This window comes from Diabrotica undecimpunctata, chromosome 2, assembly GCF_040954645.1.
Source record: "Diabrotica undecimpunctata isolate CICGRU chromosome 2, icDiaUnde3, whole genome shotgun sequence".
In the NCBI taxonomy this organism is placed as follows: domain Eukaryota; kingdom Metazoa; phylum Arthropoda; class Insecta; order Coleoptera; family Chrysomelidae; genus Diabrotica; species Diabrotica undecimpunctata.
Window position 1 is genome coordinate 13,943,904 of NC_092804.1, and position 27,830 is coordinate 13,971,733.

At 33.9% G+C, this 27,830-nt stretch overlaps 1 protein-coding gene across 2 annotated transcripts in view; it reads right to left on the bottom strand.

Annotated features, from left to right (window-relative positions):
- LOC140434211 (monocarboxylate transporter 1-like) overlaps window positions 1-27,830 on the bottom strand; it is a 42,523-nt gene that overhangs the window by 2,586 nt on the left and 12,107 nt on the right. Inside the window, exons 5-8 of one of the 2 annotated variants that reach the window (XM_072522301.1) lie at window positions 17,559-17,636; window positions 17,336-17,402; window positions 10,824-11,104; window positions 8,372-8,560 (exon numbers count right to left, since the gene is read on the bottom strand). In XM_072522301.1, coding sequence (XP_072378402.1) covers window positions 8,372-8,560; window positions 10,824-11,104; window positions 17,336-17,402; window positions 17,559-17,636 — 615 coding nt within the window. The remainder of the gene's footprint in view (window positions 1-8,371; window positions 8,561-10,823; window positions 11,105-17,335; window positions 17,403-17,558; window positions 17,637-27,830) is intronic. The other variant, XM_072522302.1, reaches the window with a different exon arrangement.

Below are 27,830 nucleotides of genomic sequence, written 5' to 3' on the forward strand. Positions count from 1 at the left end.
GAAGATGGTGGCTGAAGCTTCTATATTACTTTATAGATGCATGTATTATGAATGCCTATATACTTTAAACCAAGATCTGAAAATAATTAGAAGTCTCTACTGGAATCAGACAGCAAATCTCAGAGTTGAAGGTGAACACACTGACTATGTGAAAATCATGCGTGGAGTGAGGCACGGCTGTAATTTATCTCCTCTAATCTTCAATCTGTACTCTGAAAGAATATTTATCGAAGCTTTGCACGAAACTGAAAAAGGTATTCTACTAAATGGATACCGGCTAAACAACATCAGACATGCAGATGACACCATAGTATTTGCGGACAACTTAGAAGACCTACAAGTTCTTATGAACAAAATCACGTATTACAGTCAACAATATGAACTCAATATAAACGTTAAGAAGACAAAGCCTATGATAAGTAGCAAGAAAATAATAACAGAAGGTCAACTCTACGTCAACCAATCCCCTGTAGAAAGAGTGATGCACTACATCTACCTCGGCACTATAATAAATGAAAAATGGACCAACAACCAGGAGATTCCACCTTCAATTGGATGGGGGCCTTCTTCAAGAGTCACAACCTCTCTCTTGATACAAAAGTAAGAATGCTGCGATGCTACGTCTTTGCTGTCCTTTTTTATGGTCTTGAATCGTGGACCTTGAACGAAGATATGTGCAGAAAACTGGAAGCATTTGAGATGTGGCTATATTGGAGAATGCTTAAGATCCCGTGGACTGACCCAGTCACAAATGAGGAGGTCCTCAGAAGAATGAATAAGAATCGAGAAGTACTGACCACCATCAAATCTCGAAAGTTACAGTTCTTCGGACATATTATGCGAAATGAATCCAGATATACTCTCCTTCAAGCCATCCTGCAAGGAAAAATATTTGGAAAACGAGGTCCAGGAAGAAGAAGAACATCTTGGTTAAAGAACCTCAGAATCTGGTTCCATGCAGCATCTGTGCAGCTTTTCCGCGCTGCTGCAGATAAGATAAAGATTGCCATGATGATCGCCAACATTCGTAACGGATAGGCACATCAAGAAGAAGAATATACTTTATAGAGAGGATCTAAAAAACGAATCCACGAAAAAAGCCTTGTAGCCACCTGGACTTTAGGAGCAAATTAGCACCAGTTCCTATAACTATAAACAGAAATGATTTTGGGAACATTACGTACGTTTCAGTGGAAACAACCAAAAGGAGGTGTCAAGAATGTGCCAAACGGGGAATCCAGAAGCGTAGTAATTATAAATGCCATGTCTGTGATGTAGCTTTATGTGTGGAGTGTTTTGGGCCATACCACAACACTTAAGAAATATAAAATATATATTTAAAATATTTGAAATTTAGAATATTTAAAATATTGTTTTATTTAGATAATGTTTTGATTTCATACTGTTTGTATTTTTAGTGTATTTTTCTAATAAATAATATTAAATGGTTTCGGTATACCATGTATGTATACCAGAGAACTTTCATGATTTTTTTCCCTTTAATGCTCCCTGGTACAATAGTTTACCACATTTTTACAGAAAAATCAACCGTCTAAACAATACAAAAAAAAATTTTTTACTACTTAGTGTACATATTTTTTGTATGCACTTTTCAACTCAGTTTAGCAAAAAAATAATTTTGCGCCTTAAAGGGTTAAGTTGACTAAAATGAACAAACAAAACAATATTACGTTATGGTAGAAAGTATGATCTTTTCATTTAATAAAACTTAACTTGGTCCCTTTAAACTTGAAGGTGTATAAATTTTATATATGCAATAAAAGTGTTATAAGAAAAAATTTTTTAGGCGCATCATCTGAATAAAAAATATATTTACGATTCTTTCCTGCCGTAGGCGAACCCATTTTCAGAATAAATCCAAATTAAATTTAATATAAACCACGTGGATAAGGAAATATGGTGTAAGAGGACATGAAAATTTCAAAATGTATATCAAAATATCGCTAGAAGTAAAAAACATGAAAATATTTTGTATCAAAATATATTCCCGCGGGTTGTACATTTATTTACGAATTTTGAGATTACGCTTTTGACTTTGTATAAATATAAAAATATTTAGCTTAGAATCGGAGATTTTTCAAAACATATTTTGTTTATTTTCCTTATGATTTTGGTAATCATTTTAATATGAGCATAATTATTATGGTTAAATAATTATTGGCATAGACTGAAGAATGAAATATATGAAAAGTACTAACCTTTTGTTAAAAAAATAACAATTTGATTTGATTTTTAACTTCTTCTCTTCTTCAAGTGCCCTGTCCGTTGCGAACGTTGGCTATTAACATGGCAATTCTGATCTTATTTGCGGCGCTTCTGAATAGTTCGACCGATGTGAGCCCGAACCACTTCCTCAGATTTTGGAGCCACGAGTGTCTTCTCCTGCCTGGCCCTCGCTTACTGTCTATTTTTCCCTGGACAATCAATTGCAGTAGACGGTACTTATCGTGTCTCAATATGTGGCCTAGATATTCAAGCTTTCTTTGTTAAATTGTATTCACGATTTCTTTCTCCTTTCCGATTCTTTGGATTACCTCTGTGTTGGTGACATGTTCGGTCCAGGATATACGAAGAATGCGTCGGTACACCCACATTTCGAATGCATCTAGTTTTCTCGTGAGCATCTCCGTCAGCGTCCAGGCCTCCACACCATACAGTAAGATCGGAAAAATGTAGCATTTAACTAGACGTAGTTTTAGGGGAAGAGACAAATCCCTACTTATGAGGAGCTTTTTCATATTGCTAAATGCTGCTCTAGCTCGTTCTATTCTCGCCTTAATTTCTGTGGCCTGTTCCCATTTTTCATTTACGTTGGTGCCAAGGTACACATAAGATTCTACATGGTCAATTAGTATGTTACTTATCCGTAACTGTCGAGCAGGCTGTTGCTTCATGCTTATCAGCATCCACTGTGTCTTCTTGAAGTTGAGGCTCAGGCCGTATTCCTCACTAACTGAATAAACTCTTTCCATTACCTGCTGTAATTCGTCTATGGTACTGGCAAGGATCACCGTGTCGTCGGCATATCTTATATTGTTCGTTAACTCGTCGTTTATTTTTATGCCCTCATTTGCATTTTCCATACATTTATTAAATATTTCTTCGGAATAAATATTAAATAGGAGTGGGGATAATATACAACCCTGACGGACACCTATTTTGATCTGCACACTTTTAGTGAGTTCGTTGCCAATTTTTGCTCTTGCTGTTTGACCCCAGTATAGGTCAATACCTGTCTTTCGCAGAATATCTATCAATTGTTCATGATTGACATTGTCAAATGCTTTTCTAAAATCCACAAAGCACAAATACACGTCCTTATCAACGTCTCTACACCGCTGTATAAGCACCTGGAGAGCGAAAATTGCTTCTCTAGTTCCAAGTGCTTTCCGAAAGCCAAACTGCGATCTATCAATATTTGACTCACATTTATCATATATTCTTCTATGAATGATCTTAGTGAACGCTTTAGTGACATGATTAATCAAGCTTATAAGCCGGTAGTCATCACAGATCTGGGCATTTGGTTTCTTCGGGATTGTAATAAATGTTGACTGCAGCCAGTTCTCCGGGATTTTACCGCTATTATATATGTTGTTAAAAAATTCAACTAGATTATCAAGGAACTGTTTGTTTGATTTACATAGGATCTTTAATATTTCGCAGGGTACATTGTCCGGACCTGCTGACTTATTGTTTTTTAGTGCTGCAATGGCATCTTCTATCTCCGATTTAAGGATTGAAGGTCCTGTTTCTCCTTCTCCATATAGGTGATAATCAGTCCTGTCAGATGCAAATAATTTTTCTATGTATGATTTCCATGTTTCTAAGATCGTTGATGGCTCCGAGATAAGATTTCCATCGCCATCTTTTTTAACTACAATTTATAATATCTCTAAAACTATTAGTTCAGTCTATCTATAAAAAAAATCATAGATTTCACGTAAATATCTTATACAGCTATTTAAAAATTCTAAAAGATAATATATGAGGGATCTCTCCCTTGTCGTTTCCCCATTACTGAGGATCGTGATTTCTTCCAAAATTCCTAACAATTTTTCTCCATTGGTATCTATCTTCAGCTGCTCTGAGTGCTTCGCAGAATGACTTTTCATCTGAATTCTTTATTTGGTCGGACCATCTAGTTGGTGATCGTCCTCTTGATCTTCTCCCCGAAACGTTTTCAGAAACCTCTGCGAATTATATAACCAAAAAATTGCAGAGTGCGTTGCAGACATATTGTGGACTGCCTTTTTTGAATCTCGAGTTGGTTTAGAATGGAAACGTTTCTCCTATGAGCTGTCCAAGGTATGCGCAGCATTCTTCTCCATCACCACATCTCAAAGACATCAATTTTCAAGCGAAGAATCCAAGTCTCTGTCCCGTATAGAAATATTGAGAATACAAGGGCATTCACCAGTCTCATCTTGATATTTTGAGAGATAGATCTGTCTTTCCAAACTTAAGTTAGGCGACTTATCGAATTTTTTGCCATACCAATACGTTTCCGAACTTCTGCTTCACAGTTACCATCGTCAGTTATACTAGACCCGAAATAGACAAAACTGTCCACTATCTGGTATCCCCTAACATGTTAGTCAGTTGAATAGTGTGGAATCTTTTCGCCACCATTATTTTTGTCTTAGCTTTATTGATTTTCAGACCAACTTTATTGCTTTCATACTCAACTCTTCGCAGGAGATTAAACATTTCTTGCTTATTTGCTGCTATAAGTGTAGTGTCATCAGCAAATCTTAAATTTAAGATTTTCCTACCAGCCCCTGTTACTCCACAGGCCCATCCATCTAAAGCCATCCTCATAACATGTTCACCATAAATATTGACAACACGCATCCTTGTCTAACACCTCTCTTAGTCTTGAATTAGTTTGAGAACTTCTGATCTAGTCGTACTGTTGCTATATTGGACTGGTACAGATTTTTAATAAGTGTCACCAGGTGCATTGGTGTGCCCATTTCTATTAAAATGGACCACAGATTTACCCGGCTTACACAATCAAATGCCTTTTGGTGGTCAACAAAGCATATAATCATAGGTACTTGAAAATTTTCTAGACTTTTCAATGAGTTGTCTCAGGTTCAGGATTTGTTCCAGTGTACCTTTACTAGCATTTTACTTTTTCTTCTTCTGCTAGTGCCTATCCTCTATGGATGTTGGCTACCACAATGGCCCATCGTATTTTATTAGCAGCTCTTCTAAATAGGTCTGTAATGGTCATACCTGTCCACTGTCTCAAATTCTTAAGCCAGGATATTCGGCGGTGTCCTGGTCCTCTATTTCCTTCTATTTTTCCTTCTAATATCAATAGTAGGATTCTGTATTTATTTTCATTTCTTACTATATGTCTGAAGTATGATAACTTTCTTTCTTTAATGGATTTCAAGACTTCAGATCCTTTTTGTAAACGTTGCATTACTGCGTCGTTAGTTATATGATGTACGTATGATATTTTGAGCATGCAACGATAGCACCACATCTCGAAAGACTGCAACCGTCTGCAAGACGCATCAGTGAGTGTCCATGCCTCTGCTCCATACATAAGAACAGAAAACACATAACAATTAAGGATTTTTTGAATAACAAGGTTAAATTGCAGAGAACTTTCTTTATCTGTTGGAAGGCACTGCTTGCTTTTTCGATCCTACATTTTTTAATCTCGTATGTTTGATCCCAGCTGTCTGTGATGTTGCATCCTAGGTATGTTATTTTTTCTGTTCTATCCAATACCTCATTGTCTGCCATAAACTTTGCATCTGTATCTTGATTTTTGCTTATGATCATAATTTTCGTCTTCTTATTATTAAGTTTCATTCCATATTTTCTACCGATGTTAACTACTTGATCTATCAGTCTTTGTAATCCTTCAGCACTATCCGTAACAAGGACAGTGTCGTCTGCATATCTTAGATTATTTATTACTTCACCGTTAACAATCACGCGATCAGTCGTTTCTCCCAAAGCTTCTCGAAATAGATGTTCAGAGTACGCATTAAACAGCAAAGGCGAGAGTTTGCAACCTTGTCGTACTCCTCTTTGTATTGGGACTTCATCGGATAATTGATTGTCTACTCGAATCTTGGCTACTTGTTTTAGCATTTTACTAGCATATATTATTAGTAACAGTGTACGGTAGTTTCCACATCTGGTAGTAGCGGGATATAAATTGAAGTACACCAATGAGATGGCCATATTCTTGAATTCCAGTTAGCGACACAGATAGAATGGATGATATGTAATCTTCTGTTACCTAGTAAGTGTATTATTTCACCTGGCATTGAATCACTGCCTGGGGATTTATTTCTCTTTAGCGATTTAATTGCATCTTTGACTTCAGCGAGTAAGACAGTAGGTTCTCTAGGGTAGTCAGAGTGCCACTGATTTTCTGCTGGTACCTCGTTATTTGTATATAGCTCGCCACATTAGTTTGGCCATGTTTCCAATATTTTGTCATTATCGGTCTTTAGATTACCTTCCTTATTTATTACAGACCCCGTTTGAGATTTAAATTTTATGTTAAGGAGTTTGATCTTCTGGAATAAATCTCTCGGTTCATTTCGATAGCCATGTTCCTCTATCTATATGCATATTTGAGAGATGTAATCAGCTTTGTCTTTGTGGTACTGTTTTATTGATTTCTTTAGATAACGCTCTGTATTCATTGTTTGTTCCGTATCTAGTTTTATGTTCTGTTGTGTGTTGAATCACGTCCACGATTATCGGATATCTATGGTTTACGGCCAATGGAAACCGCTGCCTCACAGTCTTTTGCAGCCTCGATTACCTTATCTTTGAGATATATCCAAGTGCTCTTAGAGTCACTATCTACTTGGTCTAAAGAAAGAGCCTCTTCTAGGTCTTGTTGAAATTCATTGATTTTTGATTGATTTAGAGACATGAATTTTCTTAGGGGTCTTCTTTTGGGGACTCTCGTTCAATACCAAGAGTTGATGATCGCTTCCACAGTCTGCGCCAGGATATCTTTTACAGTTAATGGCCAACAACTTTCATCTTGATCTTATTAGGATGTAGTCTATTTGATTTCTTGATATGAGGGATAGCTGATGAAAAATTCGTGAAAACGTCTAGCTGATTTTGCTTTGTTTTTTTTTTAACAATAAGAAAAAGTGAAAAAATTGCATTTTTTGCACAGTGTAAGAGAGCTAGGCCATCGGTAAATATAGACGGGCAATACGTCATATGGCACATGTTAAATACTTTAGAGTACGACTACGTCGATTTATAACATTTAGTCAACGACAGACCTTGTGAGCGTAGTCACTGTGACATGTACTTATAAAAAACTGATATTTTTTTACTTAATATGTTGTTGGTGAAATTTTTCAGGTAAGTTATGACAAAAGGTAAGTTTTTTATAAACAACTGAACCTAACCTAAAATACTAATGTAAAATTTAAATTATGTGTTCGATGGCGTGATGAGTCTACACCAAACCTTTGGGATAGACGGGTTACAGTGTATCGGTATAGATGGGCTAATAATAAGTATTGATGTTGTATTATTCAACATTGTTTTACTGTTATTAATTTGTTGCTATATTCTTACAGTATGCCTTCATTTTATAAGCGCAAGTCTACTGGTAAAAGAGGTAAATGGAGCGAAGAAGCTGTACAAAATGAGGCTGCAGCTATCAAAGAAAAGCACACGAGCTTCATTAGCTTATAGCGTACCTCGAAGTAGCATACAGAGAAAATTGAATGTATAGTCAAGACTTCCTGGCTGGATAACAGGCACGTCGTATTCGGTACCGTAGTCGAAGGAATGGACGTCGTCGTAAAGATCGAGGATTTGGGCTCTCATTCTGGAAAAACATCCAAGAAAATTGTCGTAGCTGACTGTGGTCAACTGTAGATTTATTAATTCTTTTAATTCAATATGTTTTAAAATAAAATGTCTTATTTGTTTAAAAAAAAATAATGTAAGTCACAAATTCAATATAAGCAATAGGAAAGCTGGTTTTGACTGGTTGCAGTCTTTTTACTGCACGTCTAGACATATCAGTGTGAAAAAGTGAAGGAGTTTCTTTGGACAGGTGAAAGGGTTAAGCCAGGAGGTAATTAAACAGTACTTCGGTCTGCTGCAAAGTATTTTAACCAATACCAGTCAATTAATAAATAATCCTGGGCGTATTTTCAATGTAGACGAGACATGTTTACAGGACAATTAAATAATAGGCCTGGACATTCTCCTGGACAGGAGAAACAATGTATGTGATAAGCTGCTGCAATGCTAAGCAAAGCATTTGGATTAAAAATAACATTCTTAAAAAGAAGTTAATAAAAGCTGTTAATAAAATAACGAAAATACTTACTCATTAACGGTCCCAATAGTATGCTGGTTAGTCCACTGAGGACGCAAAACAATGTAAAGGCTCTTGAAAAATTATCTCGATATGCCTCTGCAATAACTAAAGAATAAGGCGTTTGTATAAAAGTTCGCAGGATTCCAAGTATAACTAAGATTCCCATTCGCCAAGCGTAACCATCATTAATAATGAATACTGAAAATTAGGTTTTAATTAATTAAAAGATTTATGATAAAAAACACTCTAGCTTTTCTTTTCTCTAACTAAATAAAAAAGCAGCAATGGCAGAATTATGTTGAATATATAATGTAATGGAATCATAGTACTCTCTTCTTCTGTTAGATGTACTCTACTAGTTTCTTAAATATTGTATTTATATGGGATTAAATCACAATTGATTACCAAAATTAAATTTTTACATTTATTTTTAACACATTCTCTGCCAGCCATATTTTCGTAATTGTGCCTTACGGGCTAATGTTATTATACTGTAGTTTTTTGTATATAAAGCCTTGTTATTTGATTATTTCGTCAAAATAATTGTTTATGTATTTACAAAAAAAAATTAAAAAACCTCGTTGGTCCCATCAGACCAACGCGGCCCGTTGAAGCGCTTCGATGCCTCTACACGTCGTTGATCCCACTTCAGTGAGAAACCCATGACACGATATAACCTAAAATTTTATATCAGTCTATGTCAACTGTGACGAAGAGAGAAATAATATTCACTGTCTACACGGCTTTCAGTGGACAAGTCGTATACCAAGTTTGCTAAAAAAGAGTAATATACCTTCATTTTTATAGTACTTTCATATAAATATGAACGTGGTTTTTAATTGTTCTCGACTTTTAATAATAAAATGTTTCTACATTGTCAATAATGAAAGTACTTCTTGAGAACAAGAAATAATAAATATTTTTTTTTTCCTAAAATTGTACAAAATGGTACACTTTTTGGGGAAACCTCAGTACAACTTTTTTAAAGCTTTTAAAAAAATATTTATTTTTGTTTTTTAATAAGTTTCTAGCATCAAAAGTAAGCGTTACGCTCAAAATAAAGTTGGTCCCTGTTTTTGGTCAAAAAACTCGGGAAAATCAGCCCCCAATTAGCATTTATTTATTATTATTTATAATATTATTTATAATGATCTGTAAGTTTTATTTGTTCAAAGGGCTTATTTTTTTAACAATTTTTTTTAATTATGAAAAAAATGCTTATTTTCAAAATAACTTAAAATTTATTAGTGACACCAAAAATCACAATGAGTAAAAAAATGTAAGTTTTGCTTTTCTGAAACTTGCTTACTTTTGATGCTAGAAACTTAACCTTTAAAAAAAGTTATAATGAGTTTTCGTCCTATTTTTCAATAACTCGAAAAGTATCGACTTCTTGAAAAAACTCTATAGAACAAAAGTTGCTTAGAATTACTGATTTTAGACACTTCCGAACTTATCTTGAACATATATTTTTTCACTCCTGAGAAGGTGTGATACTGAACCATAGTGCAAAAGCATCATCTTTTTTTCTTTGACATCTTGCCTAGGCGTAAGCCAAATTTCATGTAAATCCAAGCGATTCTGTAAAATTAGGAGGTTTTGCAATATTTTACCGTGAGTGAATAAACTAAATCTTCAAATAAATTCTGTATATTAGCTTGAAATATTTTAGTTTGCATCAATTCTGGAAATTATTTTGTTAAAAAAGTTACAAAAAAGTAATTTAAATGAGATGTAATTTATCACTGCTAATTTTATTATGTATTTTATATTTTGTTATTTTTTGTATTGTATTGATAAATAAATAATTTTTAGAAAACCTCTACTGTTTTCATTAATCAATTTTTAGCGTTTTTTCTGAAGTAAAATCGAAATTCAATAATATAAATTACAAGCACGTTAAAATTATTTGTGAAAATGCTGAATGCCATCCTTATATTGTCGTCTGTTGCACTAGACAATGGCCGGAACAGGCAACTCAAATTTATTTTTTAATCTTGGCAAATATTTCAATAATGTCGCCACCATACAGTCAGGTAGTACTTAGGCGTGAGGGGCCAAGAGGTGTAAGTGGTCGGAGTTTAACACTGAATTCGTTTTTACCTAAGAGTGAGGTATCTATGGGTGGTTTATAATCAATGCTGAAAGAGTAGACACAGACACTTCCAACTATCCAGTGCTGCATTCGTTTCCCACTCTTCCCCTCTAGGACGCCTTCTGCGCGTGCAGTCTCGGTATTTAATAGCCAGACCTCGCACATCCTATATATACAAGATACTTTCATAATTTTCTAATTTAATATACCAGTTGTGCTAGAAGATTTACACTTTATTGTAAGATTTTTTTTATTTGTATATTATTATCAATTTATTTGTAAAGGATGTAAGCTTTTGACATTAATAATTAAATTTCAACAGCCCATTTTTATGCACACTGCAGACTAATAAAATTGCATACTTACAAATTCTAAAAATAGCTGTGAATATTGTCGATCCATACACCAAATATCTATTGTTAAACGAGTAAAAGGCACTCAAAATGGCATAGATAATTCTGGTAACCAGATCACATCCAAAATGCACCATGGTTAATTTGGCAATATCTATTGAGGAATAATTTATGCTACGCAAAACCGACGCCAGCATTCCGATAAAGAGATTGTCGCTGTGAAAAGTGAGGCTGGTTCCGATCGCTATATTAAGGTATTTTGCACTTTTTAGCAAATCAAAATAGGACATGTATCTAGAAAATAAAACATTTTTATTACTATGGATCGAATAAAGAATCTGTTTTAAACGAATATCTTTACTTGTTAAAAAATATAAAAATATGCAAATAATATAACTAATTTCAACCTTTTTTCTATAGCTAAAAACTTAAAATTATCTTATTCGGCCAGGACAGGTCTGTGAAAAAACGACTACATTTGGGTGTCAGGGGTGACGTTCTCATTTTTGCAGAAAAAGTTGTGTGATTGAAGTGGTTGAAAAACATTGAATAAAAACGGACTTGTTTCCCCCTTTTTTGTATTTATTGCTATTTCACAGCAAGGGTAATCAATTAAAACATTTTTAACCAGTCATATCTTATAGCAAATTCAATTATCGCTATTTTATTTTATTATGACTTTTCTCCAAAATAAATCGTGTTAAAGCTTTAAGCAAGGAAAGACAAAAAAACGATGTTTTTAATCATTTTTAAATATTTTAATTCTTTTCTTACACTGATAATTTAGTGATCCTGCAAACATATATAGCAAATGCCATGGTCTCCAAGCAAAACGTAAGCGCAGTAATTTTTGATATAGCAAATGCTTTCGATACATGTAAGTCGGTTATCCTTAAAAAACTGGTGGAAAATAATCTTACGAGCAACATATTATGCTTTATAAACAACTTTTTAAGGAATATGGACTCTTTATAATAGAAATTTTAGAATCACAGTTAACAGAGCATTATCCGCAACAATGTCACTGAAAATGGTGTACCCCAAGGTTCTACTTTGAGTTCTACCCTGTTTCTACTAGCCATTAATGATATTTGCTCTGATATAAAATCTCCCGTTAGATTTGCCCTATGCGCAGACGATCTCATTGAATATTGCTAAAGAAAATCCACAGCTGCAACCTCGTCTTTATTATAAAATTCGGTTGAGTCCCTTAATACATGGTCCGAGAAAACTGGCTTCAGGTTCTCTTCTAATAAATCCAAAATAAATAAATTTACCAGGAGATACAACAGAGCAGGAATACCCAAAATAACTGTAAACGGAGCAAATTTAGAGTTAATTGATCATTAGAAGTTTTTACGACTAACTGTCGATAACAAACTCAACTGGCGTTGTCATATCGATGAAATAAAAGGCAACTGTTTAAGCAGAATGAATTTGTTAAAGACATTGTCCCACCATCAATGGGGTGTCGATGAAAGTGTACTACTCAAAATGTATCGAGCGTTAACCAGATCCAAATTAGACTATGGTACACTGTACTGAAGACGACCAATAGTCATTAATACGTATATACGGTTGCTTTCCATCTTATACATATATTTTATTTATTTTTTTCCTTTGTTGCGAGCTATGCCGATACCTTTTACCTTTATTTTACCCCAACTCGCATTAACCTTTTTTTTTATTGTTTGAAACGTTCTAAACGTTTGGCATTCCTTTCCTCAGGTAGCTTAGCTTCTTCCGCGGATGTGTTAGTTGTTGCTCTGGAAACCTCAATGTGTTCTAGTGATCCTTTCCCAAGTTAATATGCTCCTTTTCTAACTTGGCTGCACCGTACTGAAGACGACCAATAGTCAGAAATATGTATATATGGTTGCCTTCCATCTTAGTTAATCAATCTCAATCAATAGCATTAAGTCGCTCAATATTCCTGTGGCGCACCCAGGGGGGGGTTTTGGGGGTTAAACCCCCCCCCAGGGCATATAAAGTAAACAATATATAAAGAATAGTAGGAAAATGTAACTTGTCTTTCACACACAATACAAAAAATCCAAAACGCTGATTGAATAATTAAATTACCACTTTAAATATGTAGAACACAATAATTATTGTATAAATAGACAATAATTAATAATATTTTCATTATATTTAGATATAGATACCTAATATTAGGTTTATGAAAAAGTAGACGGAACGAGTCTGTTGCGAGTAGCATGCGCGTACAGGACTGTATCTGCGCCGGCCTTGTGGACTATCACGGGTTGTGTTCCTCTGCATGTGTTAGCAGTAGAAAAGAGACATCTCTATGGGAGAAGAAAGCATTTGACAACAGCTATAAAAAAAGAAGAAAGGAAAAAATCAATGGAAAGAGTGGAACAACAAGGAAGATGTTGCTCAGTGGACAAAGATGCTGATCCCGAGCCTAAGGGACTGGGTAGATTGTCTGTTTTCAGAAAGACAGATACAGATAAATGCCTATACTGCGAATATTCCGACATTGTTACTCACACAATGCTGAAGTGGAATAGATGTACAGTGGAGAGAAACAGAATGTATAAAGAAATAGGTATGAACCCTGTGACTGTAAGAGAGATGATCGTGAAGATCACGGGAAATACGGAGGGATGAAATAGTGTTCACAATTACATGCGAGTGGTCATTAAAAAGAAAGTAGATGACGAGAAACACCAACTGGGCTAACGACAGAGATAAGATCTAATTACTATTTTAATGGGAAGAAGTCGCAATTGAAGGTTAAAATAAGTTTATTGACGTTTGAATTTTTGATCTTTGATCTTGCTATACGATAACTTGTTTATACTCCAACAATTAATAGAAAAAAGAATAGCGGTTGGTACCGAAGTACATCTAGCCTTCATCGACCTAGAAAAGGCGTATAATACAGTTCCAAGAGTTAAATTGTGGCAAGCTTAACAACAACTCGACATTGTCCATACCTTTTAGGAATAATCACAGAAGTATACACGGATAACACTTCTTACCTAAAAATCGGATATAGACTATCAGAGCCAATAAAAGTAACTAAAGGACTAAATTAAAACAAGGATGCAGTATGTTACCCTTACTGTTTAATTTATATATTGAGGTAGCCCTCCAAAATTGGAAAAACCACTGCCAGGGAATGGGAATCCTCATAGGAAATGACGTACTGTTCTCCCTGAACTTTGCGTATGACCAAGTCATCCTAGCTCAAAATTCTTATGATCTAGAATTTATGATAAAGCGTCTATAGAGAGAATATTTAAAAAGGAGGTTACAAGTCAGCATGAAGAAAACAGAATATTTACTTAATTATCAATTCAGATGCAAGGTTTAAAGTGTTGATAGACGAGGACGTGGAAATCAAACAAGTGGAAAAATTTAAATATTTAGGTCCACTCATAGCTAAGAACGGCTTGGGAGAAACCGAAATTAAACACGAATCAATCATGGACGTAAAATTGTAGGATGTCTAAACTCCTTATGGTGGGATCACCACATTTCCAACAGGAACAAAAAAAGAATAGGGCAAACCATGGTTGAACCAGTTCTTTGTTATGGCTCTGAAGTATGAACAATTAATGCAGACCTGAGGAGAAGATTGTTGGCAGTTGAAATGGGTTATTTGAGAAGAAGTGCTAGAACATCAAGGCAGGAAAGGAAGACCAACGAATCTATAAGAAATAACATGAATGCTACAGAAACGGTCATTGACAGAATAGAACTCTATATAGAGAATATGTAAAATGTGGGTTACAAGTCAGCATGAAGAAAACAGAATATTTAGTTATCAATTCAGATGCAAGGTTTGAAGTGTTGATCGACGAGGACGTGGAAATCAAACAAGTGGAAAAATTTAAATATTTAAGTGCACTCATTGCTAAGAACGGCTTGGGATAAACCGAAATTAAATACCGAATTAATCATTAAAAGGAACAAAAAAAAATAGGGCAAACCATGGTTGAATCAGTTCTTTGTTATGGCTCTAAAGTATGGACAATTAATGCAGACCTGAAGAAAAGATTGTTAGCAGTTGAAATTGATTATTTGAGAAAAAGTGCTAGAACATCAAGGCAGGAAAGGAAGACCAACGAAAAATAACATGAATGCTACAGAAACGGTCATTGACAGAATAGGAAGAAGATGTTCAAAATTGTTTGGACATCTATTGAGAATGCCTGACGAACGTTAGCCCCAAAAACTTCACAAATGGAAGCCCCCTGGAAGAAGAAAAAGAGATAGAACTTAACGCTCATGGAATGAAGGAATTAGAAGTAAGAGCGGAGGAATCAAAAGGTTTGGAGGAGGAGCATGCCTTAAACCGGCAGGATTGGCGGAGAAGAACGGGAATACGGCGATAGCCGTCTCCAAAATGTATTGTCTTTACAAGTTGGATTAATATCAAACGTCAATAAACTTATTTTAACCTTCAATTGTGGCTTATTCCCATTAAAATAGTAATTACTTTAAAATACCACAAGAAAATAGCTTCAGAACAATAGATAAGATTTAGATAAGAGAAGTGAGTGTTCCAAAAAGTGAGTGTCGTCAGTCTTACAGTGGCCTCCCCACCTCTTTCGGAGTACGGTACGTGCCTCCCCACCCCTTTCGGAGTATGGTACGTGCGATAGTCAACTGCGCACAAGTAAGAGAGGTTGGTTTTAGTTGGTAGGCAAGATAATAGATACCTGAATCTTTGGCACTGCTATCCTTTAGTACTTTAAATTAAACTAAAACCCAAATTTTAGGGACTCAAAATAGAGGTAGCATAAAAAAATTTCAAAACCCCCCCCTAAGACAAATTCTGGGTGCGCCACTGCAATATTCCATGCACTTTTAATCCATTTAACGCGGTGTATTACTTAAAATATATTCTTCAGGCTATTTCTGAAATATTGTTCAGTTTATTGCTAATCTTTTTCCATTCGCTCCGGTTCTGAACCATTTCTCTCCAGTTTCAAGTTCATCATAGTCCTAATTAGTTCATCTTCTCCTCTTCTTTGTGTATGTACATGTACAAACCACCTCAGTCTTTGTGCTTTATTAAATATTTTCTTTACTTTTCCCTTCGGTTATATTTATTATTTCATGGTTCATTATTTTTCTGTATTTTCCTTGTTCTGTCTTGATTAGCCCTTGTATTCTTCTCATATTTTTTTCTTTTATTTGTTCTTAGATTTTCTGTGTCTTTTTCGTACAGCACATTGCTCCGCGTATCCTATGATTTGTTTTGAACTTTGAAGAATACTATTTTTCAGCCCTGCGTCACTGATTACTCCTTAGGACGATATTACGTAGCGCCGTTGACAGATTATCTAATTTTCTTACGCCGCGTTCTATATTGATGTCGTTTGTATCTTCTTTGTTGCTGATATTCTTCTATGTTGCTGATATGTTCTTGCTTTATTGTCATTCTACTCAGTCTTATTAACTTTACTGGTATATCATTGATTTTTATTTCTTTTAATAATTTTTATCTGTAAATGCCATCGAAGACCTGCTGAAAGTCGATGAATAATTTGTGTAGTTTTATGTCATGTTCACGGCTTTTTTCGATGGTTTACCTTAGTACCAATATTGCGTCTACTGCTGATCTTCCTTTTTCAAATCCCTGGCCTATCCACGTTCTCTTTTGTGTTTATGTTTAGTACTGACTATATGTGTTTTTACTGCAGATGCTAGGTTGCAGATTTTTCCTTCATTATCGTTTGTGACTTCATGTATCGTTTCTTTGCCCGCTACAATACGATTTTTATCTTCCTTTTCATTATATGACTACATAAGATGAATACCCACTATTATTAAGATGTCATTCCTGGGAATTTTTTCACAAGTTTCCTCTAAGATATTAGAAATTACTACTTTATCTTCTTGCGTTACCTCTTCAGCGCGGTGCATAAATTGAGTATTGGTATGTTTGCTTGTTTGTTCTCTATTTTCATATAGGATATACTTCCATTAGCTGCTTTAAATTGTATTTTCTTTTTCATTCTTCTATTCATCATAAAGGCTGTCCCATTTTATCCCTGTTTGATTTCTACCGAATCGAACATAGTACAATTTTTCTTCTTAATGGTGTCTTGATTCTTCCATCGTATTTTCTGCAGAGTTAAAATTTCTATTCTATATTTTTTCTTTTCTAGGACTATTTCTTGCATCTTACCTATTGCATGATTCCAAGATTAGATTTTAATAGGCTTCATTCTTTTCTTCTATTACCATTCCTTTTTTTCTTTTGTGTGTGTGTTGTATAGTTATTTTCGTTAACCTTTCCACTTCGGAATCTATGGCTTATTCGTTATAATTATCTCTGCATTCCTTATTAGTTTTTTGGACGTCCTTCTTCGGTGTGTTGTGGTCTTTCAGTCAGTTTACCATTATTTTTATTCCATTTCAATTTCTCGTCCATTAATATTCAGCTTCATGTACCCTGTAAAATCCCGATACCTAATTTAAAAAAATAAGTTATTTATTTGTTTGTTTTTAGACTTACACATTATAAAAATATTAATCATATCTTACGTGGATGTTGATTCTTCAATTTGTCGTTCTTTGTCGAGTTTTGCGTGATCTATAAAACAGTAGAAAACTAATAAAATTTATTGTTTATATAGTAACTGATCTACTAATAAATTATATCAAATAATTTAATGAAAGTATATTTTTATTATTGACAAAACGTAGCATCATTACTTCAATACTATTGTCGTGTATTGGAAAAAAATAAAAACTTTAAAACACTTACCAACTTCCTTTTCACCTCCCAATAGAGCTCCTCTTTCTGCATGGCTTGTAATTATTTTATGATCACTGGTAACTTGTTCTGTAAATAAATTTATTATTTTAATTATTTAAATAAAATATTTGTTATCAGACTATTTTTAAATAAATCGAAGTAAAAACATAAAAACACTAAAATAACGCCCTTTTTCCTAATTTCCTAATTTCATTTAATAACAGTAATTCCTATTATTCGTAGTTTGAATGGAAATAAATGGTGTTAAATCTTCTTGGTATTTTACACTATAACAAAAACACAATCCCTTTAATGGCTTAAAAAAATGGGGAAATACAAACCTGTTGATGGAGATTTTGGAAGGTATGGATAGTATTCGGCATTTTACCCCAGTCAATGAAGAAAATAAGCTGAGCAAACCTTATACAGATCTTTGAAGGCCCTGAAAGGTATTGGACAGTGTAGCTAAGCCGACTCTGTGCGCGGCATCTACGCGCCGACTCGTATCCATACAAAACAGGTATATAATCCAGTCGTCAGAGGGTTGACCCCAAAAAATCATACAAAAAAGCTAAATTTTGCCGAGAATATTAATTTTGGGACTTCAAAAGAGATGCAAAAAGATCGATGTAAGTCAGTTTTTGTCTAACTACCTCTTCGCCAGAATCCATTTTTAAAGCTCAATAAACACACTTACGTTAACGACAAGCAAACGAACAACGGACGCGAACACAACTTTGTTAAAATGGTAGTTATACTCCATTCGCTTAGCTCGGGCATATTTTGACAGATTCATTGTCGGAAACCTACAACACAACAATTCCTACTTCTCAGTATTAATAGCGCAAGTATCCTACTATTGCAGATTTCTTTCTTTAAAAAAAGAAGAATTATTCTAAACAATGAAAGTGAATACTAAACCCATCAAATTTTGGGTAGTATATATTTAAAAAATATATTTTAGTAGTCATAATTTAACATAACTATTTATTACATGGTGCAGATAAATAAATAATTGGCTATAGTAATTTCCAGCCACTTTTAGTCTGTCAAAAAGTAACTAACTTCGCAAAAAAATAATTACTAAATTCACTAGACAGTTCGGACTGGGAATAGGGAACCGAGTATAAATGTTTTGTTTATCGAATGACACAGGTTTGAGGCATTGTTGCCAAACTTGGCCGAAATGAACATTACATCATGGCGGATCGATTTAAACGATCTGCGGAAACACGGCCTATAGGCTTATGGGCCCTTTTTCCGGGGATGGCCTCAATTATGATTATAAAATATTAGCTGATGAAAAATCTGTAAAGACGTACAGCTGATTTTGTTTTGTTTTTTTTTTAACAATCTTTAAAAGTGAAAAACATAGTTTTGCCTATAAAACGTTTCTTATACACTCTAGAGAAAAAAGGTTAAAATATTCAATGTGTGTTGAATAAAAATTAATCCGTGTGAGTCTTGTTTGTTATTCATATTGCAAAATAAGGATATCTCTATTTTTGTATAATTAGGACCATCTCTTTAAGAGATTAACAGGCTTTCCAAACTTTTGGTTTGTATATCTGGGAAACGAGGTTTTCGTAGAAAATTATTGTTCACTTTTCATGAGTTCGAATGGTCTTTAAAAGGTAACAATGCTTGTCACCCTCTATGATGGACTATAAAAACTTAATTCCTCAGAACTCATGATCTTTGTCGTGATTAAACCGAAAGTACTAAAAGAAGTAATAAGAGACGAAATTCTGTAAGGATTTTTATTAGATCTGTGTAAATTCAACAATAAAGTTAAGGCTGGCTTTTATTCAGGCTGTTATATAGAGAGAAATATTGGCAGGGAACACATCATTCAGACGAAAATTAATTTCAAAGTTTTAATTGGATGAAATTTATTAACTTTCTATCTACTTTACTGCGGGTTAACGTTAAATTGCTCTCGGCTCCGAAGTTGTTGATAACATATAATAGGATTCAAACGCGGTTTTTTTTGCAAAGTTGTCTATTTGTTGTGCTAAACTACGTAATTAGAACTTTTCTTCGGTTCTAAAGTATTTTTAGTAAGACTTGGTAAGTTCTACAGTCTGTTAAGTAGGTAAAAATTACAGTACTTCACAAAATTATCAGATCACTTTTTTAAAGTGTATGTTTTTAGAGAAAAATCATACACAAAGAAGCAATTTTAGTGGCATTTATTTAGTACAGACGAATGTGAAAAAGTCATCTCCCTAATCTTAAAACGTCCTAAGTAATAGCTTTTAAAGCACAGTGAGTATGTAAAGTAAAGTACCAAAATGTCTAATATATACGATGATTCTTTGATAATAATTTAAAATACCTAGAGGCTCCTACCAGCTCCGATTATGTCGGATATTGCCTAAAACTTCCTTATTTTAAATATAACGCCCTACCGTTATACATTTTGATATATTTTGGATTTTTTTTTATTTTAAACAATAAGGATACTCCTTATCTACAAGATTAATCAGCTTTTTTTCTTTAACCTAATTCTCCCAAGGTTGTTTGTAAGCCAGATGTCACCTAGTCCATCCTTGCTTTTTTTAACATGAAATGCTTACTTCTTTGTTGTGGTTACACAGCACAATACTGACTCTGCTTTTCACTAACTGCTCACGTCTTTATTGTGGCTACAATGCAAAACACTAACTAAGCCTTGCACAACTTCACACAATACACAAGCTCGAACGGTTTCATCCTCTTCTGCCTTCACATCTGGGGTTAGTTGACAAGTAGCTGAAGTACTTTATGGTTGGGATGCTTATGGAGCCTCTCTCCATGTCTTCTAGCGACTTTCTTAATTTCATTTTGAATCGATACTACTTTAAGGTCTCTACGTAAATCGTCATTCCGAATATACCAAGGAACACCTACACTATTCCTTAGTATTCGGTTCTGGAGCATTTCTAAATTTCTATAATTGCTTTTTTTGATACATCTCCATAATTTTAGGTCATGGGTCCACACTGGTTTCAATATCTGTTTGTAAATCAGTACTTTCTTCTGGATGAAAAGTTGAGAGTATCTACCTATCAGTTAACAATACATATTTTTGTACTTTATCTACAACTGCTCAGTTTTCTTTTTGACATGCTAGGTCCATTTGAGTTTGACGTCCAGATTTAAAGTCAGGTATTTCGCTGTTTTTTTATTAATAACAATGCGGTTGTTTAAGATAATTGAAAGATAATTGATTATTTTGTTAGCAAAATTAATATGAACTGATTTCTGTTTATTAAACTTTATACGCCATTTTTTGGACCAGCCTTCTATGCCATTAATTGCATTTTATAAGTTAACCGTAGATTCTTCTATAATTTCTCCTGTTATCAGGACTGCTGTATCATCAGCAAATGTGGCTAGTTGAATGTTTTTTTTTCCGCAATGGCAGATGTATACGAAAGGTATAGTACTGGTCCAAGAACACTACCTTGTGGAACTCTTGCGTTTATTGGTTTTTTACTCAGAGTACTCTTTTTCCATTTTAACTCTTAATGTTCGCTGGTGTAGGTATGACTGCAATATTTCAACGAGTTGCATGAGAAATATTTTCTTTAGCTTCACTAACAGGCCTTCGTGCCATACTTTGTCAAATGCTTTTGCGATATCCAGGAATATTGCTGAACAAATTTTGTCACCTTCCAATGCTTTCTCTATTTCAGTTATTATTCGATGACTTTGGTAAACTGTGGAGTGTTTATCACGAAATCCAAATTGGTGCGTCGGAATTCTATTTTTTTGGTCAATTATATGGTTCATTCTTCGTGGTAGCAATTTTTCAAACACCTTAGAAATGGAAATTTGAAATTATGGATAGTAAGAAGACTGTATGATGTTAATTCATGGTTACCTTGTCCTACTTCTCGACAAGCTAGTGACTTCTCACTTATCAAAACTAACAAATAATATAATAATACCCCTACAGCATGGCTTTCAAAGGGGGAGGAGCACTGTGTCAAACTTGTTGGTCTATTAAGATGATATATTGGGTGCCTTTGAGAGGAAGTACCAGGTTGACAGCATCTATACTGACTTCTCAAAGGCATTCGATAAAGTAAATCATCGTTATTTAATCAGTAAATTAGGAGCCATTGGTATAGCTGGCAAATGGCTTGATTGGTATGATAGTTTTCTTGTGGGAAACACCCAGAGCATTAAAATAAATGGTGTGTTGTCTCAATCTGTTGACGTCCTCTCTGGAGTACCACAGGGGTCACATTGTGGTTCTCTACTTTTTGTCCTCTTTAACGATGTTGAGAAAGTCATTGAGTATTCAAAATTTGTAAAATAGTTTCGAAACACAATTTTTCATTTTATTCAAAATTTCTCAACTTTGCTGATGATAAAAAAAATTATAAAATCATTACTGGTCAGTATGATCAAATTCAGATACAAGAGGATCTCAGCAGATTTAGCGATTGGTGCAAACTAAATGAATTAAAATTGAATATTGATAAGTATTGTGTTATTATTTTTTACAGGAAGCAAACAATTTTAAATTACGATTATAGCATTGATAACATTCAGCTGTCTAGGCAGGACTGTGTTAAGGATTTAGGTATTTATTTTTATTGTAAATTAACATTTCGTAAGCATCTAGAGGTCACAGTAAACAGTGCATTTAAACAATTAGGGTTTATAACTAGAAATACTTCTCAATTTTCATGTTTTGTTTTACCAATTCTTTTTAATAGTCTCATTCGCTCCAGACTAGAAAGTGCAATAGTTGTATGGGGACCTTACTATCAAACAACTATAGACAAGCTTGATCGTGTTCAGCATAAATTTGGTAAACACTATCATTACCGTAGTGTTTTTCATGACCTCTCTGTCCCATACAGTTATAGTATGATAGCTGATCACTTGAAAATGGTTTCCATGAATCGGCGAAAAGATTATTTTTGCCTAATATTCCTTTACAAAATTGCTAATCATTTGATAAATTGCCCTGAACTTTTAAATCGATTAGGTCTTAACACTCTGGACTAACAGATCTGGACTTATTTTTCCAGTCCTTAGAAAAATTTAAAAATGTGATAAAGAGACTGCTATTTGTGTGATATTAGTTTGTATTCAAGTTAATTATTAGTTTTAGTTAAACTTTACTAATTATTTTCCAATGTTACGCTTACTTTGAAAAATTTTATATTGTATATTTTGTTCCAATGTAAATGGTATATCCGTTAATAAATAAATAAATACTTTGGATATCATTATAACCTCTGCAATTTTCGAAAGTATGTGAACATATCTAAGTCTAAAAATGCATTTATTAGAGTAGTAAGCTTTACTATGGCTCATTTAGGTAATTTTTTTAGTATCTCACCATTTATTATGTCAAACCCAGGCGCTTTTTTCTGTATTGATGTTTTTGATTAATTTTTGAACTTCTTTTGTAGTATATTAATAGAAGAAGTATCTACTCGTTCTTCGTCTACATGAGTTTCCCCTACGTTTAGTTGAAATATATTTTCTAAATGATCAGCGAAGGCATCCATTTTCTCTTTTGGATTTCTTCCCCATAATCTGTTTTCTTTTCGTAAAGGAGGTTTATATTGAACTGGCTTATTTATCTTTTTGGCCGCCTTCTAGAGGGAGTAATCGGTACATTTTAATATATTTATATTAAATATATTAAAGATATATTTTAAATAAATAAAAACTTTGTGTAGTTTACTTTTAAATTGCATCACTACCTTAACTCTTAACTGGTGACAAGGAGTCTTCCAGAATCCTCGCTCCACTTACACCGTCGTTTCTCTCTCCACTTATACTGTTTAGTTCCATGACTTCGTCTAGCTAGTCTGTAGGTAGCTCCCGCATACCGAGTAGTTACTGTTGTTTAGATTTAAAATATTTTATTTACGTGATCGTCGGAGTCTCATAGACTCAGCCAGCTTTATGACGATATTTTCTGTAGGAGCAGATTCTATTTTCTGTATTTTAAGTTTCAGCTGTTCGTTTCCTCTTCTTAGAACTTCTATTTCTTAGACGCAAGCATCAATTTTTGTCGACTGAGAGTTGACCAAATTATGTAATTCAGACATTTAAGTATTACGTGTTGCAATGGCTTACTTAAATTAGCAAACAGTCATAATTACATTGGAGTGCATTGGGCTAACATCTACTTCTGTTGTACAATTTTCCCACTTTCATATCAACAGAGTTGCAGGTGAAAAATGTAAGGGTTACACAAACACCGTGTTAGTTTTTTTGCATTTAGAACATTCCAATTTGCTATAATCTGTTTTTGATTTAATTTTATGGTATTTAACAGGGTCAAATTAAAGTGCGTTATCCACTTACTGTACGCAAGAGAGATACCTATAGTAATAATTAATATGATCCAAAATATCTACCAGAACAACACAATAAAAGTAAAAGTAGACAATAATTAACTGGCCCAATTGAAGCTTATAATGGGATAAGAAAATTCCCTGAGCCTTCTATTGTTCAACCTGATCAGGGATGAAATATTGCAAAAAGTAAGAACGAAAAAAGATACCAAATGGGAGAAGCAACCTTCTAATAGATGGATAGGAAGAGAAGGACCAGTTCATTGGCCAGCGAATTAACTGGCCCAATTGAAGCTCGTAATTGGATAACAAAATTCCCTGAACCTTCTACTGTTCCACCTTATCAGGAATGAAATAATAATAATGCAAAAAGTAAGAAGGAAAAAGGGATACCAAATCGGAGAAGCAACCTACTAATAGATGGATAGGAAGGACCAGTTCATTGGCCAGCTAGATCTCCAGAATTAAGTCGACTTCTTCCTTCTGGGCTATATTAAAGATCTAGTTTACCGTGAACCTCCAACATCAATTGATAACATAAAGGTCAAAATTAGAAACACATTTCATAATGTTACGCCAGAAACGTAAGTAGAGCGTTTGAAAACCGTCGTCAAGACTATGTTGACGGACGTTATGGGAGCTCGTTTCGAACATTTTCTGCAATAAAGATAACGTTTTCTTTATTTTGATCTTAAGGTTAAGATATTTATAAATAGTAAACCAAATAAAAATACTAAATTTAATGGATAGTCAAGTCAAGTCAAGTCAAGTCAAATTTATTGATCACATGCGACATTATACAAAGTACATGTATGAGACAAGTCAAAGTTACATTTTACAAAGTTATCTTAAAAGTATATAAATTAATAAACACGATAAAACATACTTAAAAGTTATTTTTAGAATATGGCTCTAGCTCACAAATGTATTGATGTACACACCTCCGAAAGTTTGGCTGATGTAAATTCATTCGTATATCTATTGGCAATTTGTTAAAGAAACTTATGGCTGCATAGTGTGTGCTACTTTCCAACAAAACAGAACGATGTTGTGGAAGCATAAAGTGATTGTCTCTGAATCTTGTTGAATAAACATGGTTAAATTGAAATTTATTAAATTCATAAATTTTGCTATGTAAATACATTATACACGAAAATATATACAGACCAGGAATTGTAAGAATATTGTTTTGTCTAAAGATGCCTCTACAAGAATCTCTAAATTTCATTTTATACATTATCCTAATAGCTCTTTTCTGAAGTACGAAAATCTGCTCTAATTCAGAGGTACAACCCCAGACTTCAATGCCATATTTGGCTATTGAGTAAAAATGGGCAAAGTATACTGTTTTTAATACTGATGTATGAAAGAGACGTGAAAGAATTCTCAATGCATAACATGCGCTACTTAATCTGGATTTCAAATTAGAAATGTGGTTTGACCATTTACAATTACTGTCTAGAAGTACCCCCAGCAACTTCGTGCAGTGTGTTTTATCTATTGCTGCTTCTATAGTGGCTTGATGGTTTAATAAATTATTTGACGTGAAAATCATATACTTTGATTTCTCTTTATTTCAAACTAATTTGTTGGATAAGAAATAACTGTTGATGGTGGATAGTATCTGTGTGGTTTTATTTTGCAAATTTTGATCAGACGTTCCTGTGACTAGAATGTTAGTATCATCCGCATAACTGATGATGTTAACCCCAGTCAGTGAATTAGTTAACAAAGCCATATCATTAATAAATACTATAAAAAGTAGAGCACCCAATACACTACCCTGAGGGATACCATAATGGATATCCAATGTGTTTGATTCGTATACAAGTTCATTAGATGTTATCTTTACTTTTTGTCTTCTATTCTCTAGGTAGGAAGTAAACCATTTTAGAACTACACCACGAATACCAATACCCTCAAGTTTTATTAGCAACAAATTATGATCCAAAGTGTCAAAAGCCTTGGACAAATCGAGAAATAAACCACATGCCTTCTCTCGTCTGTCCAAAGCATCCAACACTAAGCTGACGAAATTTGCAAGAGCTGTAGTTGTAGACTTAGAAGATATAAAACCATGTTGAAAATTATGCAAGACACTATGCTTTTTTAGGAATGCGTTCATTCTAGTATAAACCAGAGTTTCAATTATCTTTGAAAACACAGATAGGAGACTTATGGGACGATAGTTGTTAAGGTCATCTTTATCACCACTTTTGAATAAAGGAATTACAATAGATAGTTTAAACATACTAGGAAATACTCCTTGTTGAAAAGAGGCATTACAAATATCCGTCAGTGGATCTGCGAGAGCATGAATGCATTGTTTTAATAACTTAGGGGAAATCTGATCAAAACCACAACTATGTTTGGATTTAAAACTTTCGACTATACTAGTTATTTCCTGTGGGTTAGTAGGATATAAAAACATAGAACAACTATTACGGTTTTTTGATGCTGATGTAAACCCACCTATTTTAGTAGGATCCAAAGCGGCAAGTAACTTTGGAGCCATTTCAACAAAATGGTGGTTAAATTTGTCTGCTAAATTACTGTTATCATCACTAGGTACTTTTGAGTTATTTTGTTTCCCGACTGTTAAGTTTACTAAATGCCAAATACATTTCATTTTATTTGATGATTCGTTTAACTGTCTCATGAAGTGACTACTTTTAGCTGCTTTTAATTTAATTGAATATTCTGCCTTTGCCAAATGAAGGACTGGCCTAAGATTACTATTTTTCTGACAGGTCGTTTCTAAAAGTTTTAGCTGATCCCTTAAATTGTACAGTTCCTGCGTAAACCAATTCGAACGTGTACATTTTTAGGTTTACATTTAAGTAGTGGAAAATGGGACCGAAAGTAATTTTGAATAGTATTTAAAAAAGCTAATGATTTATCCTCAGCAGAAATTGTATTAAATACTTCTGACCAATTTGTTGACTCAAGGGTTTGAACAAAACGATTTATGTTCCTTTTACTATATGAACGGATGAATATATAGGCATCATTGTCTGTGCTAATGCTACATTGGAACAATTGCGCACGATGATCAGAGATAAAACCTTCCACAACCATTGTTTTTTGTGGGTGATTTATGTTTGTAGCAATATAATCAATTTGAGTTTTACTAGTTGCAGTAACTCTTGTATAATCATTTACAGTTACGGTTAAGCCATAAGAATCTAAAACATTTACCAAGTTCTGCTTACTTAGTGTATTTGATTTGAAATCTATATTAAAATCACCTGTTAATATTATAGCCTTACCTTCGGAGACTAGGACATCAAGTATTAGATCCAGTTTTGACATAAAAACATCAATAGAGCCACGTCCAGGTAGATAAATACACAACACAACACAATTAAAAAGGCAATAGTCTATTTCAACAGCACTCACTTCAAAATTATATTTCTCAGATTCAGAACATATATCAGAACGTTCCTTCCAAACCACACCCTCTTTCACATGGATTGAAGACCCTCCATGTTCCCCCTGGTCACGGCAGTAAGAAGAAGCCAGAGAAAATCCATTTATATGGTGTAGTTCTAGTTGTTCTTTAGATTGCCAGTGCTCAGTTAAACAAAAACATATATTATGTAGACCTTCGCACTGCAGGAAGAACTCTAGTTTTTCAATGCTTGTTGATATACATTGTATATTTTGATGAACTAAGCCAAAACTTTTTTGATTAAAAGTTGAAGAATTTTTACCAACTGTGTCAAAATTTGGAGAATTGAATACTTCTAACTTATTCAATTTGAAACCAGTTTTCTGACTAACACTTGGGATATTTAATAATATAATATCTGGATCAAAAACTAAGCTTCCTCTGTCTGTTTTTTCTTGCGGTAAAAAAAACGACTTACAACAGCTCCGTGAGGCCAAACTTCGGGATTCATGGCCTTGTTGAAGTTCCCTGAACATATATTTACTTTGAACGATGAGTAAATTGTTGGATGTTTTG